This window comes from Microcaecilia unicolor, chromosome 11 (genome assembly GCF_901765095.1).
Source record: "Microcaecilia unicolor chromosome 11, aMicUni1.1, whole genome shotgun sequence".
NCBI classification, from domain to species: domain Eukaryota; kingdom Metazoa; phylum Chordata; class Amphibia; order Gymnophiona; family Siphonopidae; genus Microcaecilia; species Microcaecilia unicolor.
This window is the reverse complement of record NC_044041.1, coordinates 173,709,677-173,729,301: the sequence shown is the minus strand read 5'-3', so window position 1 is coordinate 173,729,301 and position 19,625 is coordinate 173,709,677. Positions and strand designations below refer to the sequence as shown.

The following is a 19,625-nucleotide window of genomic DNA, read 5'->3' as shown; positions in this document are numbered from 1 at the left end:
GAAACTACAGTGTAGTAAATTTAAAACAAATCGGAGAAAATTTTTCTTCACCCAATGCGTAATTAAACTGTGGAATTCGTTTCCGGAGAACGTGGTGAAGGCAGTTAGCTTGGCAGAGTTTAAAAAGGGGTTAGATGGTTTCCTAAAGGACAAGTCCATAAACCGCTACTAAATGGACTTGGGAAAAATCCACAATTCCAGGAATAACGTATAGAATGTTTGTACATTTGGGAAGCTTGCCAGGAGCCCTTGGCCTGGATTGGCCGCTGTTGTGGATAGGATGCTGGGCTCGATGGACCCTTGGTCTTTTCCCAGTGTGGCATTACTTATGTACTTATGTACTTAAAAAGGCATCAGCAACTAGAGAACTTGGGGGCAGGACAGATATTGCTTTGTTTGGCCCCTGTGTGTGTATATATTTCACATAAAGAGGGCAATTCTACAAAGGGGGAACCTAGTTTTAGACTTCATGAAAGAGATTATTGCCTACTTTTTTTTTAAATATAGAAAACTAGTGTATAGACATCACTGGGGGGGGGGGGGGGTCCATGATTCTATAAGTGGTGCCTATAGGTAGGTGCTATCTGCACAGGAGTGGTATAAGCCAACCACAATTTCCAAGAAGACCAAAGTTTATTCTTCAAAAAAGATGTGCTGACACAATAAACCCAACATATTTCAACATACAAAGCCTTCATCATGGGTTCTTATAAGCCAGCAAACCAATATAAAAAAGTTGTCAAGGTCCAAACAGTAGCATTCCGACCCTAGCTGACACCCGGGGCGGATCGCCGATGCGCCCCCCCCCCCCCCGACAAAATGACACCCCCCCGGGTGCACGCCGCTGGGGGGGGGGGGGGTGCCGTGGCGCGCGCCTGTTGCCCTGTCTCCGAGTTCACAATTCGCATGTGTTCACTGCTCCCTCTGAGTCTGCCCCGGAACAGGAAGTAACCTGTTCTGGGGCAGACTCAGAGGGAGCAGTGAACACATGCGAATTCGGACTGAGACAGGGCAACAGGCGAGCGCCGCGGCACCCCCCCAGCGGTGTGCACCCGGGGCAGACTGCCCCCACCGCCCCCCCTTGGTACGCCACTGGGTCCAAATGCCGAAAAGAGTAATCTATTTCATAGCATACAAACACAGCGCGGATGCGAGTAAAAATGGAATTACTGCCCAGAGCATGCGGTAGCTCAAAAGTGACGTGCATTGGACGCGCGTGGAGGTGCATAATCGAACGGGGCGCCCAAGTTTTCATGAGGGCGTCCTCGCAGGACAGCCCCGTAAAGGGGCAGGGCAACCCGTATTATCGAAACAAGATGGGCGTCCATCTTTCATTTCGATAATACGGTCGGGGACACCCAAATCATGAAATTTAGGTCGACCTTAGAGATGGTCGTCCTTAGGTCGCTTTTGAGATGGTTGTCCCCGGTTTTCGGCGATAATGGAAACCGAGGACGCCCATCTAAAAAACGACCAAATCCAAGACGTTTGATCATGGGAGGAGCCAGCATTTGTAGTGCACTGGTCCCCCTCACATGCCAGGACACCAACCGGGCACCCTAGGGGGTACTGCAGTGGACTTCAAAAAATTGCTCCCAGGTGCATACCTCCCTTACCTTGTCTGCTGAGCCCCCAAAACCCACTACCCCCAACTGTACACCATTACCATAGCTCTTAGGGATGAAGGGGGGCACCTAGATGTGGGTACAGTGGGTTTCTGGTGGGTTTTGGAGGGCTCACATTTACCATCACAAGTGTAACAGGTAGGGGGATGGGCCTGGGTCCGCCTGCCTGAAGTACACTGCACCCACTACAACTGCTCCAGGTACCTGCATACTGCTGCGATGAACCTGAGTATGGCATTTGAGGGTGGCATAGAGGCTGGCAAAAAAGTATTTTTAAAGATTTTTTTGAGGGTAGGAGGGGGTTAGTGACCACTGGTAGAGTAAGAGGAGGTGATCCCCGATTCCCTCCGTTGGTCATCTGGTCAGTTCGGGCATGTTTTTGATGCTTGGTCGTGAAAAAAAATGGACCAAGTAAAGTCACTCAAGTGTTCGTCAGGGACGCTCTTCTTTTTTCCATTATCGGCCGAGGACGCCCATCTCCTCAGCACGCCCCAGTCCCGACTTCGCTACACTGCCAACACGCCCCGTGAACTTTGGTTGTCCCCGCGACGGAAAGCAGTTGAGGGCGTCCAAAATCGACTTTCGATTATCCTGATTTGGGCGACCTTGCGAGGACGCCCATCTCCCGATTTGTGTTGGAAGATGGGCGCCCTTCTCTTTCAAAAATTCACCTGATAGGCACCTACGCACCTTAGTAAAAGGGCCCCTCTCTGCGGCTGCTTATAGTGTTACCCACAAAGTTTGCATGGCAGCTCAAAGCGAATGCTACATACCTGTAGAAGGTATTCTCCGAGGACAGCAGGCTGATTGTTCTCACTGATGGGTGACGTCCACGGCAGCCCCTCCAATCGGAATCTTCACTAGCAAAGTCCTTTGCTAGTCCTCGCGCGCCCGCGCGCACCGCGCATGCGCGGCCGTCTTCCCGCCCGAAACCGGCTCGAGCCGGCCAGTCTCATATGTAGCAAGACAAAGACAAGGGAAGACACAACTCCAAAGGGGAGGTGGGCGGGTTTGTAGAGGTAGAAGCTGAAGGCTGCCGGCGGGAGAATTTGTCGAATGCGGTGTCCCGCTGGTGGAGCTGCTCTACCACCTGTTCGACTTTCTCTCCAAAAATGTTATCCGCACGGCAAGGCGAGTCCGCAATCCGCTACTGGATTCTATTCTCCAGGTCGGAGGCACGCAGCCATGAAAGCCTGCGCATCACCACACCTTGAGCAGCGGCCCTGGACGCAACATCAAAGGTGTCATACACCCCTCTGGCCAGGAATTTTCTGCACGCCTTCAGCTGCCTGACCACCTCCTGAAAAGGCTTGGCTTGCTCAGGGGGGAGAGCATCAACCAAGCCCGCCAACTGCCGCACATTGTTCCGCATGTGTATGCTCGTGTAGAGCTGGTAAGACTGAATTTTGGCCACGAGCATAGAAGAATGGTAGGCCTTCCTCCCAAAGGAGTCTAAGGTTCTAGAGTCCTTGCCCGGGGGCGCCGAAGCATGCTCCCTAGAACTCTTAGCCTTCTTTAGGGCCAGATCCACAACTCCAGAATCATGAGGCAACTGAGTGCGCATCAGATCTGGGTCCCCATGGATCCGGTACTGGGACTCGATCTTCTTGGGGATGTGGGGATTAGTTAAAGGCTTGGTCCAGTTCGCCAGCAATGTCTTTTTGAGGACATGGTGCAGGGGAACAGTGGACGCTTCCTTAGGTGGAGAAGGATAGTCCAGGAGCTCAAACATTTCAGCCCTGGGCTCGTCCTCCACAACCACCGGGAAGGGGATGGCCGTAGACATCTCCCGGACAAAGGAAGCGAAAGACAGACTCTCAGGAGGGGAAAGCTGTCTTTCAGGAGAGGGAGTGGGATCGGAAGGAAGACCCTCAGACTCCTCGTCAGAGAAATATCTGGGGTCTTCTTCCTCTTCCCACGAGGCCTCACCCTCGGTGTCAGACACAAGTTCACGGACCTGTGTCTGCAACCGTGCCCGACTCGACTCCGTGGAGCCACGTCCACGATGGGGGCGTCGAGAGGTAGACTCCCTCGCCCGCATCGGCGAAGCTCCCTCCGCCGACGTAGTCGGGGAGCCCTCCTGGGAGGCGACGGCAGCCGGCACCGCACGCGGTACCGACACCGGAGACCTCACCTCGGGCGATGGGCCAGCCGGCGCCACGCTCAACGGTACCAGAGGCGCAAGCACCGCCGGTACCGGAGGGGTAGGGCGCAACAGCTCTCCCAGGATCTCTGGGAGAACGGCCCGGAGGCTCTCATTCAGAGCGGCTGCAGAGAAAGGCATGGAAGTCGATGCAGGCGTCGACGTCAGAACCTGTTCCGGGCGTGGAGGCTGTTCCGGGCTGTCCAGAGTGGAGCGCATCGACACCTCCTGAACAGAGGGTGAGCGGTCCTCTCGGTGCCGATGCCTGCTGGGTGCCGACTCCCTCGGCGACCCAGAGCTCTCGGTACCGACACGGGAAGGGGACTGGTGACGATGCTTCTTCGACTTCTTGGAACGAAGCATGTCACTGGAGCTTCCCGGTACCGACGAGGAGGACGTAGAATCCAGCCGTCGCTTCCTCGGGGCCGAGGCCGAAGGAGGTCGGTCTCGGGGGGGCTGTACCGCAGGAGCCCTCAGGGTAGGGGGAGACCCACCCGAAGGCTCACCGCCACCAGCAGGGGAATGGACAGCCCTCACCTGCACTCCAGACGATGCACCACCGTCCGACGACATCAGCAGACGAGGTCCCGGTACCACTGACGTCGATGCAGCTATCCGATGTCTCGGCACCGAAGCAGAGGGCCGATGCCTCGATGCACTCGATGCACTGGCGGCCGAGGATGAAGCTCTGGATGCTGAAGACGTCGATGCACTCGATACCCCCGGTGCCGATGCCGACGAAGAGCCCGAGAACAAAACGTTCCACTGGGCCAATCTCGCTACCTGAGTCCGCCTTTGCAAAAGGGAACACAGACTACAGGCCTGAGGGCGGTGCTCGGCCCCCAGACACTGAAGACACGACGCGTGCCTGTCAGTGAGCGAGATTACGCGGGCGCACTGGGTGCACTTCTTGAAGCCGCTGGAAGGCTTCGATGTCATGGGCGGAAAAATCACGCCGGCGAAATCAAAGGCCGAAATGGCGAAAGTGAGCACCAAAACTTTGAGGGAGAAAAATCTCGACCGAGGCCGAAAAGAGGCCTACCCCGACGACGAAAGAAAACTTACCGGGGCAAAATCTGAAAAATACGGGAAGGGGCAAACGAAACCCGAGAGGGCCTCCGGAGCACTTCCCGAACAGTTTTTGAGGATTTTCCGAAGAAAAAACACGTCGAAAAAGGACGCGCGAGGTCGACTTTCCGGGGCTCAACACGGCGAAAACACGACCGTACCGAGTGCGGACAAAAGAAGACTGGCCGGCTCGAGCCGGTTTCGGGTGGAAAGACGGCCGCGCATGCGCGGTGCGCGCGGGCGCGCGAGGACTAGCAAAGGACTTTGCTAGTGAAGATTCCAATTGGAGGGGCTGCCGTGGACGTCACCCATCAGTGAGAACAAGCAGCCTGCTTGTCCTCGGAGAATAGCCATTACTGTAGAGAAGCAGTTATCAACCCAGTCCTCAGGTCACATTCAGTCAGTTGGGTTTTCAGGATATCCACAATGAATATGCAGGAGATATATTTGCATGCACTACATCCTTGGTATGCAAAACTATCTCACACATATTCATTGTGAGTATCCTGAAAACCTGGCTGGCTGGGTGCAGTTGCATACCGAGGGCGGGGCGGTGGGGGCGATCTGCCCTGGGTGGCAGCTGACCAAGGATCGCCACTGGCTGGGTGTGCCGCAGTGTTGAGAACCACTGCTGTAGAGTTGTCATCTAGGTCAAGGGTAGGCAACTCCGGTCCTCAAGAGGCGCAGGCAGGTCAGGCTTTCAGGATATCCACAATGAATATGCAGGAGATAGATTTGCATACCATGGAGGCAGTGTATGCAAATCAAGCTCATGCTTATTCATTGTGGATATCCTGAAAACCTGACCTGCCTGCGGCTCTCGAGGACCGGAGTTGCCTACCCCTGATCTAGGTGAAAGATGTGAAGCTAGCTCCTGAATTTTAATCCCACCAAAGTTTTGACATATTTAGAAAATAAAAAGTTTTCCATCTTTGTATCATGAGCTCTTGTCCCAGGGCCTTTTTATCTCTGGAGTATATACCTCTTGATTGTTTTTATTGTAAGACCTGATTAAGCCAGTACATAGCGATTTGTTTGTGCTTTCATTCTTAAAGCTTTGTGGTTAATTCATTATTTTCCTATCATGAGATTTTCTACTTCCCATTCATGGTGAATGCCTCTTTAATTCCGAATAATGACTTCTGTGGAGGATCAGCTTTGCCGAGGGAAGGATTAGGGGAAGCAGTCAAAGGGTGGGCAAAGCAATGAATGAGAACGCTGGGATTTCATAAAAAAATCAAGTTATTATGGCAGAGGGAGGAGGAGCATGGATTTTTGAATTGCAATAAGGCAGACCAGCCTTTACAACTGTGTGTTCTAAGGGGCTGCATTCTTCTTGGTATGCTTAAACGCCTCCTCCACAGCAATCCCTGAATATTACTGCCAATAGTCACCAAGCAGATGTGAAGTTACTTTAATTTACAGGATTTGATCCAGGAGCATAGCCAAACACCCAATTTTGGGTGGGCCTGAGCTCATAATGGGAGGGTATGAGAACATCACTTCCCAATCCCCTGGTACCTTTGCTCATTGCCGGCAAAGAACTAAAGAACTGGAGGACTTAAAAAGTACCAGGGGGTTGGGGGAGTGGATATAAGAGACCTCAGATCACTGGAGAGGGGTAGGGAGGGAGGGAGAGATGCCAGGAATCTTCAGCTGCATGCACAGATGCACAAAATACACATACAAAGTTCCTTTCACACACACACACAGAAACTGAGCCCATATTTCATTTATTTTGGTTGGACAATTTTCTAATTTCATGAACAAGTCACAGACCTCTCTGAAAGTGTTATCTATTTATCTCAGGCTGAGCTACAGAAGAGCCCTAGATTCCTTTTTGAGTTGTTACGACATGTTTGTGACATCATTGAACATAGGCCTCTCTACCCCTGGGTAATGAGGATGGCAATCAAGTATCCGCTGTTTCTTGGAACAGTGTTTAGAAATGTTGTTGCCTCCCGCTTTTTCAGCACCCCTTTCCGTCAAAGCCAACATCTGTGCTGAGATTTAGAGAGCACTAGGTAGATGGGAGCCAAGTCCATGTCCTTTTCATCCTCGAGGCGTCTTTAGCGAGGCAGCATACACAGTGTGTAAGCCTGGGGTAGGTGCCCAACGGTGCTCAACTCAGGTGTCAAGTCAATGTTCTCAGCATCTCCAGTGGGTTTCAAAGTGAAGTTCTGTAGGATGGTGGTAAGGAAAAGGAAGAGCTCCATGCGGGCCAGGCCCTCTCCCAGGCATACCCGCTTCCCTGTGGAACAAAATACATTACATTTGAAAAAGCTTAGATCAGATGAGGGGCAGACCCTCCAGTGCACTACGGTCTTTAAAGAACATTTTAGAAAGTTCAAGATTAAAGGGCCCTCTCATTAAAGCGTGGTAAAATCTGAGCTTAACACATTATAATGCGGGACATTACCACTCGCTAAGCCCAGATTTAATGCAGCACTTTTTTAAAGGGCTTTTTTCTCTTTTGTTTTTATGCAGGTCATGTGCTAATGCTCCCATTAACGTGCCCTACCTGCGGGAGTACTTACTGCCTCCTATTTAGGAGGTGCTAACCAGTGTCCCCTCTAAGCTGAGTGAGAGTCCTCCAACTGTGTTGCTGCCAGTAGAGGGCGGTGCTTCAATATTGTGTTTTCAATCACCAGGGACAGGCAGGTTCCCTAGAGTCCTGCAGAGCTTGCCTGTCCATCACTATTGAAAATGTGATAGTAAAACAGCACCACCCACTGGCAGGACTGTTGGTGGAGGACTCCAGCTCAGCTTAGAGGGAAGAATGCTAAGGACTTCTGTGTTAACTCTGCTTTAGCCATGGAGTGCGCTAGCTGATTAATGCTTCCATGACTAGAGTCTACCCATGCCACATTTGGGGCAGAGAGGGATTAGAAAATTATTGGGTCAGGGGCAGTTGTGAAGGTAGAAGTGGCACCTACCTGAATAAGTGCAGCTCACTGGGGCCAGCCACTAATTTTTAGGGGCGTTATCTTGTTAATATTGCTGAAACTCTTTACTGAGCACTCCGGCTCAATCTAAATGTTGGAGTGGTCTGAGGGTGGTATCATGATGGAGCCAGAGGTTACCCAGGTAGGCAAAATTGCTGTACTGACTGGTTCGGATAGTTATCTGGGTCTGGCACTGACTGTCACCAGTATCTTTGATAGCGTCCGGTAGTTGCTTTATTCCTGGATCTTCAGTGCCGGGATCTATGCTTGATCCGGTGCTGAGTATCTGGGTATAAGTTTAATAATTCATACACCAGTTAGATCCTTAAGGTCTGCAATCACAGAGACATGGCTCAATGGTTCCCATGAATGGGATGCAAACATACCAGGCTATAATTTTTTTAGGAAGGATAGAGAGGGGCGTAAAGGTGGAGGAGTAGCTCTGTATGTGAGAAATGATATCACAGCGACTGAAATGACAGGGAACTGGGGAAAGGAAGAAGCGATATGGATCACCTTAAAAAGAAAAGGATAAAACCTCTGTCCATGTGGGTGTTGTCTACAGACCTCCGACACAATTGGAGGACCTAGATAAAGATCTGATCGCTGATATTCAAAAGTTGGGGAAGAAAAGAGAGGTGCTGTTGTTGGGAGATTTCAATCTGCCGGATGTAGATTGGACGGTTCCGTCTGCGAAATCGGAAAGAAGTAGAGAGATCGTGGATGCTTTTCAAAGTGCTCTGCTCAGACAAATGGTGTCAGAACCCAAGAGGGAGGGAGCGACGCTAGATCTGGTACTCACAAATGGGGATAATGTGTCAAATGTCCGAGTGGGTGCCCACCTGGGCAGCAGTGACCATCAAACGGTTTGGTTTGATATGACGGCTGAAGAGGAGGGTGGCCACTTAAAACTCAAAGTCCTGGATTTCAAACATGCTGACTTTAGTAAAATGGGGGAATGGGGGAATACCTGAGGAAGGAGCTGATGGGATGGGAGGAAATACAAGAAGTGGAAGGACAGTGGTCCAGACTGAAAGAAGCTATAAATAGGGCCACAAACCTTTATGTAAGGAAAGTAAATAAAAGCAAGAGAAAAAGGAAACCGATATGGTTCTCCAAGCAAGTGGCTGAGAAAATAAAGGCTAAAGAGTTGGCGTTCCAGAAATACAAAAAAACTCATGAAAAGGGACACGAGGAGGAATACCGGATGAAACTGAAAGAAGCCAAGAGAGAGATACGTCTGGCGAAAGCGCAAACGGAAGAACAAATGGCTAGAAATGTAAGGAAGGGTGGCAAAATTTTCTTCAGGTATATTAGTGAAAGGAGAATGACTAAAAAGGGAATTGTGAGACTAAAAGATACTGCGAACTGCTATGTGGATAATGATGAAGAAAAAGCAAATTTGCTAAATAGATACTTCTGTTCTGTTTTCACAGAAGAAAATCCTGGAGAAGGACCGCGATGGACTGCAAAAAGTACAAATGAGATTGAAGTGGACAGAGCACTGTTCACGGAAGAGAGTGTGTATGAACAACTTGAAAAGCTAAAGGTGGACAAAGCCATGGGACTGGATGGGATCCACCCTAGGATATTGAGGGAGCTCAGAGAGGTTCTGGCGGGTCCTCTTAAAGATTTGTTTAATAAATCCTTGGAGACGGGAGAGGTTCTGAGGGATTGGAGATCGGCGGATGTGGTCCCTCTTCACAAAAGTGGTGATAGGGAAGAAGCTGGAAACTACAGGCCGGTAAGCCTCACTTCGGTTATTGGAAAAGTAATGGAAGCGATGCTGAAGGAAAGGATAGTGAATTTCCTGGAAGCCAATAAGTTGCAAGATCCGAGACAACATGGATTTACCAAAGGGAAATCGTGCCAAACGAACCTCATTGAGTTCTTTGATTGGATGACAGGAGAATTGAATCAGGGACGAGCTATGGACGTAATCTACTTAGATTTCAGCAAAGCTTTTGACACGGTTCCCCACAGGAGACTCTTAAATAAACTGGATGGGCTGAAGATAGGACCCGAAGTGGTGAACTGGATTAGGAACTGGTTGACGGACAGACGCCAGAGGGTGGTGGTGAATGGAATTCACTCGAAGGAGCGAAAGGTAAGTAGTGGAGTGCCTCAAGGATCGGTGCTGGGGCCGATTCTGTTCAATATATTTGTGAGTGACATTGCCGAAGGGTTAGAAGGTAAAGTTTGCCTATTTGCGGATGATACTAAGATCTGTAACAGAGTGGACACCCTGGAGGGAGTGGAAAACATGAAAAAGGACCTACGGAAGCTAGAAGAATGGTCTAAGTTTTGCCAATTAAAATTCAATGCGAAGAAATGCAAAGTGATGCACTTAGGAAGTAGAAATCCATGGGAGACGTATGTGTTAGGCGGGGAGAGTCTGATAGGTACGGGCGGAGAGAGGGATCTTGGGGTGATAGTATCTGAGGATTTGAAGGCGATGAAACAGTGTGACAAGGCGGTGGCAGTAGCTAGAAGGCTGTTAGGCTGTATACAGAGAGGTGTGACCAGCAGAAGAAAGGGGGTGTTGATGCCCCTGTATAAGTCGTTGGTGAGGCCCCACCTGGAGTATTGTGTTCAGTTTTGGAGGCCGTATCTTGTTAAGGATGTAAAAAGAATTGAAGCGGTGCAAAGAAAAGCTACGAGAATGGTATGGGATTTGCGTTACAAGACGTATGAGGAGAGACTTGCTGAACTAAACATGTATACTCTGGAGGAAAGGAGAAACAGGGGTGATATGATACAGACGTTCAAATATTTGAAAGGTATTAATCCGCAAACGAACCTTTTCCGGAGATGGGAAGGTGGTAGAACGAGAGGACATGAAATGAGATTGAAGGGGGGCAGACTCAAGAAAAATGTCAGGAAGTATTTTTTCACGGAGAGAGTAGTGGATGCTTGGAATGCCCTCCCGCGGGAGGTGGTGGAAATGAAAACGGTAACGGAATTCAAATGTGTGGGATAAGCATAAAGGAATCCTGTGCCGAAGGAATGGATCCTCAGGAGCTTAGTCAAGATCGGGAGGCGGGGCTGGTGATTGGGAGGCGGGGATAGGGCTGGGCAGACTTATACGGTCTGTGCCAGAGCCGGTGGTGGGAAGCGGGACTGGTGGTTGGGAGGCGGGTATAGTGCTGGACAGACTTGTACGGTCTGTGCCAGAGCCGGTGGTTGGGAGGCAGGGCTGGTGGTGGGGAGGTGAGGATAGTTTTGGGCAGACTTATACGGTCTGTGCCTGTGCCAGAGCCAGTGGTTGGGAGGTGGGGCTGGTGATTGGGAGGCGGGGATAGTGCGGGGCAGACTTATATGGTCTGTGCCCTGAAGAGCACAGGTACAAATCAAAGTAGGGTATACACAAAAAGCAGCAAATATGAGTTATCTTGTTGGGCAGACTGGATGGACCGTGCAGGTCTTTTTTCTGCCATCATCTACTATGTTACTATGTTACTTGAAGTTCCACCTTTCCATCAAGTCAGATGTCTATCGATCCTCTATTTTCTATATAGAAGGACCAGTCTTATGGAATGCACTACCAGAAGCTTTGCACAAAACTTGTTCCATCGTTCAATTCAATTTGTTTACCCACTCCTACCCTAGCTGAGATAATATTTAATCACTTTCTTTAAATCAGTCACCTTACTTTCTAACTCTTCTTACTCTCTTACCTAGCTATATGTTACATCTTTGCTTTATCCTTCACTATCAATTAAAATGTTCTATTATGTATTGCGTTGACATTGTAAGTAGTATACTACTTTGTATTGTTATTTGAGTATTTTTACTGCTGTAATTGCCTGTTGCTCATGTTTGATCTATTCATACTGTACACCGCCTTGAATGAATTCCTTCAAAAAGGCGGTAAATAATTGCTAATAAATAAATTCAGGAAGTGTTTGAAAGCATGTATGTTCGCACAAGCTTTTGCTGGTATTTAGTGACTGCTGTTGGACTTTTTAATTTATTTTCTGTTGTATTTATATTTGATTTCATCTTTTTTGTTTATTGTGTTTGAAGTTTTGTTTGTCATTTGTTAAGAATTTTTATTAGGTATGTTTTCTTTGGAAGCCGCCTAGAATGGTATGATAGTGGAATGCAACAGATGGTTTTTTCAACAGTATCAGAGGGTATGTTTTGAGAAGGAAAGAATGAGAGGTCAAAAGTCAGTCTGCTGCAGTCAGCGTTTTTTTTTTTTGCCAACACTGGCCACTGCAGGCTTTGTGTATCAGGTGCTGAATATCCAGCTGTTGGATGGCCATCAGTTGCTATTTGGGTACCAGTGATTTTTGGACTGGCTTTTAGCTGTCCTAACTTTGTTCATATAGTTAACCAGTCAACAGACTGAAAATCACCACTAACCAGGGAGCTCCCAGTTCTACGTGGACTCCACCTCAGGACCATCCCACACTACCCAGAGTTCCAAGGTACCAGGAGTAGCAGGCTTCAAACATGGAGCCCCAGGTTCCAGAGACTACTTACCTGCAGACAAGCCACAGTATTTGCACAGACTTCCTCCAGTCCGTACAGCTGTTGAATGGAGGCAGTGGAAGGAGGTCCCCGCCCCCAGAGGAAGCCCACTGGACTAGTATATATATAAGAAAGTCAGACCATCCCACCCTTGTTGGTCTTCTGATGGGCCTGTGCCTGGCTTGTATCCAGCTCTGCTTTCCCACTGTTGCTACCTGCATAACATCTGCCTACTTATCCGTTGTCCAGTTGGTCTTCTGTTCCTTGTGCCTGCTCTGTACTGTACCTCGTATTGGTTTTCTGACCTGGTTCCTGATCCCAGTCTGCCTGCCATTCCACCCTGGCCTAGAATTGTCTGTCCTTCTGCTAGTCTGGAACATCCTGCCCTGGGCCTAGCCTCTCCACCACACTCTAGTCCAGGCCCTGACATAAGGCAGTCTGAGCAAGCGCTGATCAATATCCAGGTATGACCTGGTCAGCTAGACTTGTCTGGGTAGAACCACTCCTATCCAGCAGGCTGATGCTCAGGAATAGTGAACAACACCTGGGAATAACGCAGGAACGGTGCAGAAAAATAGCTTCCCAGTGCTCAACACTAACTGCATGCAAATAATATGCGTGCTGAAAAAATGAAGGCAAGGGAGAAAAACGTGCCTGGTGCATGCGACCAACAGTTTCACGGTAAGCGCTGCTCTTGTGCACATGCCCAGGGAAACCTGGAAGTGAAGCACACATTGCCTTTAAATATAAGCCTTTCAAAATTTGTTTTCACTGGAAGGCTTATATTTAAGTGCAGAAAACAGGTGTGAATGTGTGCTTTCATTTTCATTTTTGCTCAGACTTGCACTTGTGTTTCTCACTCCCAGCTTGTTGGAGCTTTCTTCCACTTCTAAATTCAATCAAAACCAGCAGAGTTTAAGGAGAAAATCATGGGAAATCCTCTTTTCAAACTACCCAGTGCCTGACATTAGGTTTCCAGTGGTAAAGGTGACTTTTTTTTGTGCGTTGTTCTCTACATTGGGGAGGGAATAAGAAATGACCTTATTAACATCTGTTGACTACATTTAAATACTATTTGCACTAATCTTTGGCATGTAGATATTTTCCTGAGTTAGAGCCCTTTGAACATTCTGTGCAGCTTAACACTGACGCTACTTCAGCGTGTATCAGCTGTAGTGCTGGCCTTAGGTTCTGAATGTCGGCTCCCAGCTGAGTTTTGTTGAATATTGCCCCAGGAATAAGATTAGTATAGAAAATCAGGAGTACATCTCTGTGCTAAAGGATAGCACAGTCTACTGCATCAGGACCAGAGTGGATGGGACGACTTCCCTATGAAGAAAGACTAAGGAGGCTAGGGCTTTTCAGCTTGGAGAAGAGACGGCTGAGGGGAGACATGATAGAGGTATATAAAATAATGAGTGAAGTGGAACAGGTGGATGTGAAGCGTCTGTTCACGCTTTCCAAAAATACTAGGACTAGGGGGCATGCGATGAAACTACAGTGTAGTAAATTTAAAACAAATCGGAGAAACTTTTTCTTCACCCAACACGTAATTAAACTCTGGAATTCGTTGCCGGAGAACGTGGTGAAGGCGGTTAGCTTGGCAGAGTTTAAAAGGGGGTTAGACGGTTTCCTAAAGGACAAGTCCATAAACCGCTACTAAATGGACTTGGGAAAAATCCACAATTCCGGGAATAACATGTACAGAATGTTTTTATGTTTGGGAAGCATGCCAGGTGCCCTTGGCCTGGATTGGCCGCTGTCATGGACAGGATGCTGGGCTCGATGGACCCTTGGTCTTTTCCCAGTGTGGCATTACTTATGTACTTATGATTAATGCAGTGATTATAATATCTTTGGGTCCTCCAGTGAAGGTTACCTCTGTTTCTTCCAATTGTTTTCCTGTATCGGGTTTGTTCTTATGGTGACTACTTAGGGGATAAATGCATAAACTGATACTGGAAGTGAATATGTGGAGGAGTCACCTTCAGGGGACAGAGGTCCAATAGAGATGAACACAACAGGATGAGGTAAGAAAATAAAAAGGTGGGTCAAGAGGATGGGAATATGAGATTGACTATGAGAACCAGAATGACTCCATGTCGTCAATAGTGAATATTTCATCTCAAGCATTATCGGAAGATTACATAGCAGTGCTTTCTCTTGAATTGAGGTTCATTCCCACAAGTAAATCTGATCTTTCTCAATTTAGAATTGCATTTTTTCATTTCAGAAGGAAGTTACAATTGAAAGTTTATTTTTGGACAATCCTCCCACAGTTGTCATATCAATTGTCAAACCGTCTTCTAAATGGTGTCCACTGGGAGTTATGGACTCGGTAATTTCTACATTTAGAGACCTGATACTTGTTGGAATGTAATTGTATTTTACATGCATTGCCTGTCACCTATTATTTCTCTGTGATTACTCTGTGACCTCTGATGTGAATTACTTAGAGAGGTCACATAGCTATGCAACTTCCTGTGGGGGTTAGACACAGCACATGCAGCACATGGAGCACATGGAGCTCATGTTCTCTCCTAACCTGAGAGGATCTATGGTGGTGTGAGCATCCATTACCATCTAAGCACATGGAAGGAACTGATAATACAAATGTATAGTAATATGTATATATAAGCCTGTCTGATTATAATCTAACTGCAAACTGTGAGTAAAAAGATGTTTTGTTACTTCAACTTTAAAGTGACTCAGCAGTGAATTATTCAGGGGTGAATGAGAGAGAGATGAAGAAAGAAATTAACATTTCTAAAGCTGAAGCTGTGTGTACTAAAATCTGCTAATTATTTACTACAAATAATCCAACAAAAGGGTTATGGGCCCAGGGTCCAGGAATTGAAAAAGAAGAGAAATATTACCAGGCAGAAAAAAAAGGCCACATTTTTTCTCTTAAGTTTTAAAGGAAAGATTCAGTCTGTCTCTCTCTCCCCCCACACAGCAGACAGAAGGCTAAGAAAATGGCTGAGGGAAGAAGTTCACCATTGTTCTATTCTCTCAAGGTGCCTAAATTAACTGAGTTTAATTATCAGCAGTGGGAATTAAGATTCATATGTCTCCTTCGAGCAAAAGGATTAGATATATGCTTAGACCAAGACAGAACAGCTGAAAATATGGCTGAATGGGACAATGCAAACTATTATGTGAAGTGCATGCTTTTGGAAGCTCTCTCAGAGAAACAAGCCATATTAGTGGAGGGAAAAGATACACCAAAGGACATTTTATATAAACTGAGAACTATGTATGCAACTACATATGCAAAGCAGCAACCAATTTGGTTGGCAGAGTTGAATGAAACCAAATTAAGGGATAAAAGTAAATGTAATGATCACATTATGCATCTTATGTCTTCATTTCAAAAGCTAGAACTTTCTGGAATTCCCATGTGTGATGCATTGAAAAGAGCATTTCTTTTTACCTCACTATCAAAGAAGTTTGATGTTTTTAGGTCTGTAAATGAGGCCATTGAAGGGCAATCTTTTGAACAGGCAACATCAAAACTAAGGCAGGAATGCATAATAAATGATTCTGAGGAGATGTGTTCTCAAAGTCAGTCAGAGAGAAATGAAACAAATTTCTTGGCAAAGAACAGAGGAAGGCGGAGCTATGGGAAAACTCCACCCAAGGGCAAGCTGATTTGCTACTCATGTGGAAAGGAGGGACATGTATCTAAATGGTGTAAGGAAACACAAAACACTCCCTCTAGCTCACCTAAGCCAATGGAACTAAAGAATTCTCAAACCAGGAAATGTATGAAGGACAAAGATAAACACAAGGGCTTTCTAATGGCAGAAAAATCTTTGACTATGGTAAATAATAATTCAAATGAAAGTACTTGGATTTTGGATTCGGGGAGCACATGCCATTTAACCAATTGTAAGAATTTCTTTCAGGAAATGTGTCCAGAGGAAGGTATTCTTAAAACTGCAAACGCAGGGACTGCTAAGATCCAAGCAAAAGGGATTGGATTCTTAAAATGCAAAGTGTCTAATGAAGTTAAAGAAATTCCTGTAAGTGATGTCTTGTATATTCCCCAAGCAGTTTGTAATATGCTTAGTGTATCTACATTAGATAAGAAGGGATTTGTGATTCATTTTGAAAATAGTAAGTGCACAATCTCTAAAAATGATGAAGTGTATGCTGAAGCTTTTATGCATAATGATGTTTATAAACTGAGCATTTCAGGTGAAGCCTCACATATGGCGCAAGTAAGGAAGAATGATGGTAAATGTAGTCTGGAAATCTGGCATCGCCGCCTGGGACATCGTGATTCTAAGGTGATCCAGGATCTTTACAGTAAGCAACTAGCCACTGGCATTCAGATAAGTGCAGATGCTGGTAAAATGGAGAAATGCATAGACTGTGTTACTCAAAAAGGTGTGAGACCCTCATTTCCTGCATACACAGGAAATAGGAGTAATAAAGTGCTGGACTTAATACACAGTGACTTATGTGGACCGTTTAATATCCCATCATTGGGAAATAACAGATTTGTGCTAATATTCTTGGATGATTTCTCTAGATATTGTGTGGCCTATTTGCTGAAAGAGAAAAGTCAAGTCACAGACATGCTGAAGAAATACGTAGCCATGGTGAGCAATAAATTTGAAAGAAAACCAAAGGTTCTTCAGACCGACAATGGTGGTGAGTTCACTTCACAAAGCATGCGCACATTTCTAGAACAAGAAGGCATTCAGCTTATCACCACAGTAGCTTATACACCAGAGCAAAATTCTGTTGCAGAGAGAAAATTTAGGTCACTTGTGGAAATGACCAGATGTATGCTGTCAGATAGCAATCTCCCTAAAAGACTATGGGGGGAAGCCATTCTCACAGCAGTGTACCTACAAAACAGAATGCCAGCTAAAGGCGCTGAGCGCACACCACATGAGACATGGCATGGTAGGAAGCCAAACCTGTCACACATAAGAACATTTGGAAGTACAGCATATGCTCATGAACCAAAGCAAAGAAGGCATAAGCTGGATTCCACAACAGAAAGGGGCATTTTAGTTGGCTATGCTCCAGGACACAAAGGATATAGAATTTTGAATCTGAAAACTGGCATTGTTGGCATAAGACATGTTACATATTTTGATGAAAACAAAAGGGTTGATAAAGGCTGGATTATCCCAGATGAGCCTTATCATCCAGAATATGAAACTAGAACCATAATAGACATGCCAGTGTATATAAATGCCATACCAAGGCAGATGTCTGAAAGCAACTCACCTGTATCTAACGAGGAACAGGCAGAGGAAGCAGACACAGAAAGGATCATTGAAGAAGACAGTACAGTTGGAGAAGGGGAATCAATTGGAGAAGGACTCTCAGATATAGAGGATGCAGAAAGGTCAGACCAACCTGTTGTCAGACGCTCATCCAGGGAAAACAAAGGTGTTCCACCCCCAAGACTGTCTTACCTAACAAAGTCAGCAGAAGCTCAAGAGCCCTTAACATGGGATGAGATTGAGAAAATGCCAGCAGAAGAAGCTGCTGAATGGCATATAGCTGCACAAGAAGAAATTGATGCATTGGATAAAAATAATACTTGGATTCTTACAAAATTACCTCCTGGCAAGAAAGCTATAGGATGCAAATGGGTATTCAAGTTAAAAAGGAATGCACAAGGAAAAGTGGAAAGGTATAAAGCCAGATTAGTGGCAAAGGGATATCTTCAAAAATATGGAGAAGATTTTGATGAAGTGTTTGCACCTGTAGTGAAACACACGACAATCAGAACACTTCTGAGCATTGCAGTCTCAAAAGGCATGCAAGTCAACCACATTGATGTGAAAACAGCGTTTCTTCACGGAGATATAACTGAAGACTTGTACATGGAACAGCCAACAGGTTTCATAAATACAAAACAAAGACAGCTAGTGTGTAAATTAAACAAAGGTCTTTATGGATTAAAGCAAAGTGCAAAATGTTGGAATGAAAAATTGCATGAAATATTGACAAATTTAGGATTTAAGCAAGGTGAAGCAGATAAATGTTTGTACACTAGGTGCAGAAATGGACAATATGCATACATTTTAGCTTTTGTTGATGATCTGCTCATTGCAAGCAAAAGTGAGCAAGAGTACAAGGACATTGTAAAGTGTTTAAACCTCAATGTTGAGATAAAAGAACTTGGTAATGTGTCATACTATCTTGGTATAGAAATTGAGAAACAAAATGATGGTTCTTATCTTCTAAGCCAGAAGCAGAAAATAAATGAGCTTATTGAAAGTTTAGGTATGCAAGATGCCCAAGTTGTAAGCACTCCCATGATCACTGATTTTCTGAAGGATGAAACAGTAAGAGAACCTTTACCAGATAACATCCAATATAGATCAGCCATAGGTAAGCTTTTATATCTAGCTACCACATACAGGGCTGATATAGCAAATGCAGTAGGAATTTTGAGCAGAAGGGTCAGCTCACCTACCAAATCAGATTGGACTGCAGTTAAAAGGATGGTAAGGTATTTAAAGGGTACCATTGATTGTAAATTAAAGATTTCAGCCAATAGTAATCCAAAACTAATATGTTACTGTGATTCAGATTGGGCAGGGGATCATTCTGATTATAAATCCACAAGTGGATATGTGTTTATGTATGGAAATGTACAAATTTCATGGGCCAGTCATAAACAAAGTATTGTGAGTTTGTCTTCTACAGAAGCTGAATATGTGGCCGTATCGGAAGCGTGCAGAGAACTGATGTGGATTGAAAAACTTTTGCTGGATTTCGGAATAGCTGAAAAGAGACCAATCCAGTTAATGGAAGATAATCAGAGCTGCATCCGACTGTCACAGAATGACAAGGTTCAGTCACGTACCAAGCACATCGCAACGAAATACCACAACGTGCGAGAGTTGGCAAAAGAAGGGGTCATCAGTCTACACTATTGTCACACCAGTGAGATGACAGCTGACATCATGACCAAACCGTTACCCAGAGAACATTTTGTGAATCTGCGTATAAAGCTTGGACTTTGTATGAATAAATAATTGCATGACAGTTATGCATGAGAAGGGGTTTGTTGGAATGTAATTGTATTTTACATGCATTGCCTGTCACCTATTATTTCTCTGTGATTACTCTGTGACCTCTGATGTGAATTACTTAGAGAGGTCACATAGCTATGCAACTTCCTGTGGGGGTTAGACACAGCACATGCAGCACATGGAGCACATGGAGCTCATGTTCTCTCCTAACCTGAGAGGATCTATGGTGGTGTGAGCACCCATTACCATCTAAGCACATGGAAGGAACTGATAATACAAATGTATAGTAATATGTATATATAAGCCTGTCTGATTATAATCTAACTGCAAACTGTGAGTAAACAGATGTTTTGTTACT

At 46.0% G+C, this 19,625-nt stretch overlaps 1 protein-coding gene and 1 long non-coding RNA gene across 2 annotated transcripts in view; one reads left to right on the top strand and one right to left on the bottom strand.

Annotated features, from left to right (window-relative positions):
• The first annotated feature begins 5,454 nt into the window (after positions 1 to 5,454).
• On the top strand, positions 5,455 to 5,744 carry LOC115480420. Its single transcript, XR_003943820.1, has 2 exons — positions 5,455 to 5,486; positions 5,689 to 5,744. It is a non-coding gene; the product is annotated as an uncharacterized LOC115480420 (long non-coding RNA).
• Positions 5,745 to 6,550: 806 nt separating this feature from the next.
• The window catches only part of LOC115480419 (cytochrome P450 2A4-like), a 45,970-nt gene continuing 32,895 nt past the window's right edge, over positions 6,551 to 19,625 (bottom strand). The window contains exon 9 of the mRNA XM_030219088.1: positions 6,551 to 7,087. Coding sequence (XP_030074948.1) covers positions 6,906 to 7,087 — 182 coding nt within the window. The 3' untranslated portion in view covers positions 6,551 to 6,905. The remainder of the gene's footprint in view (positions 7,088 to 19,625) is intronic.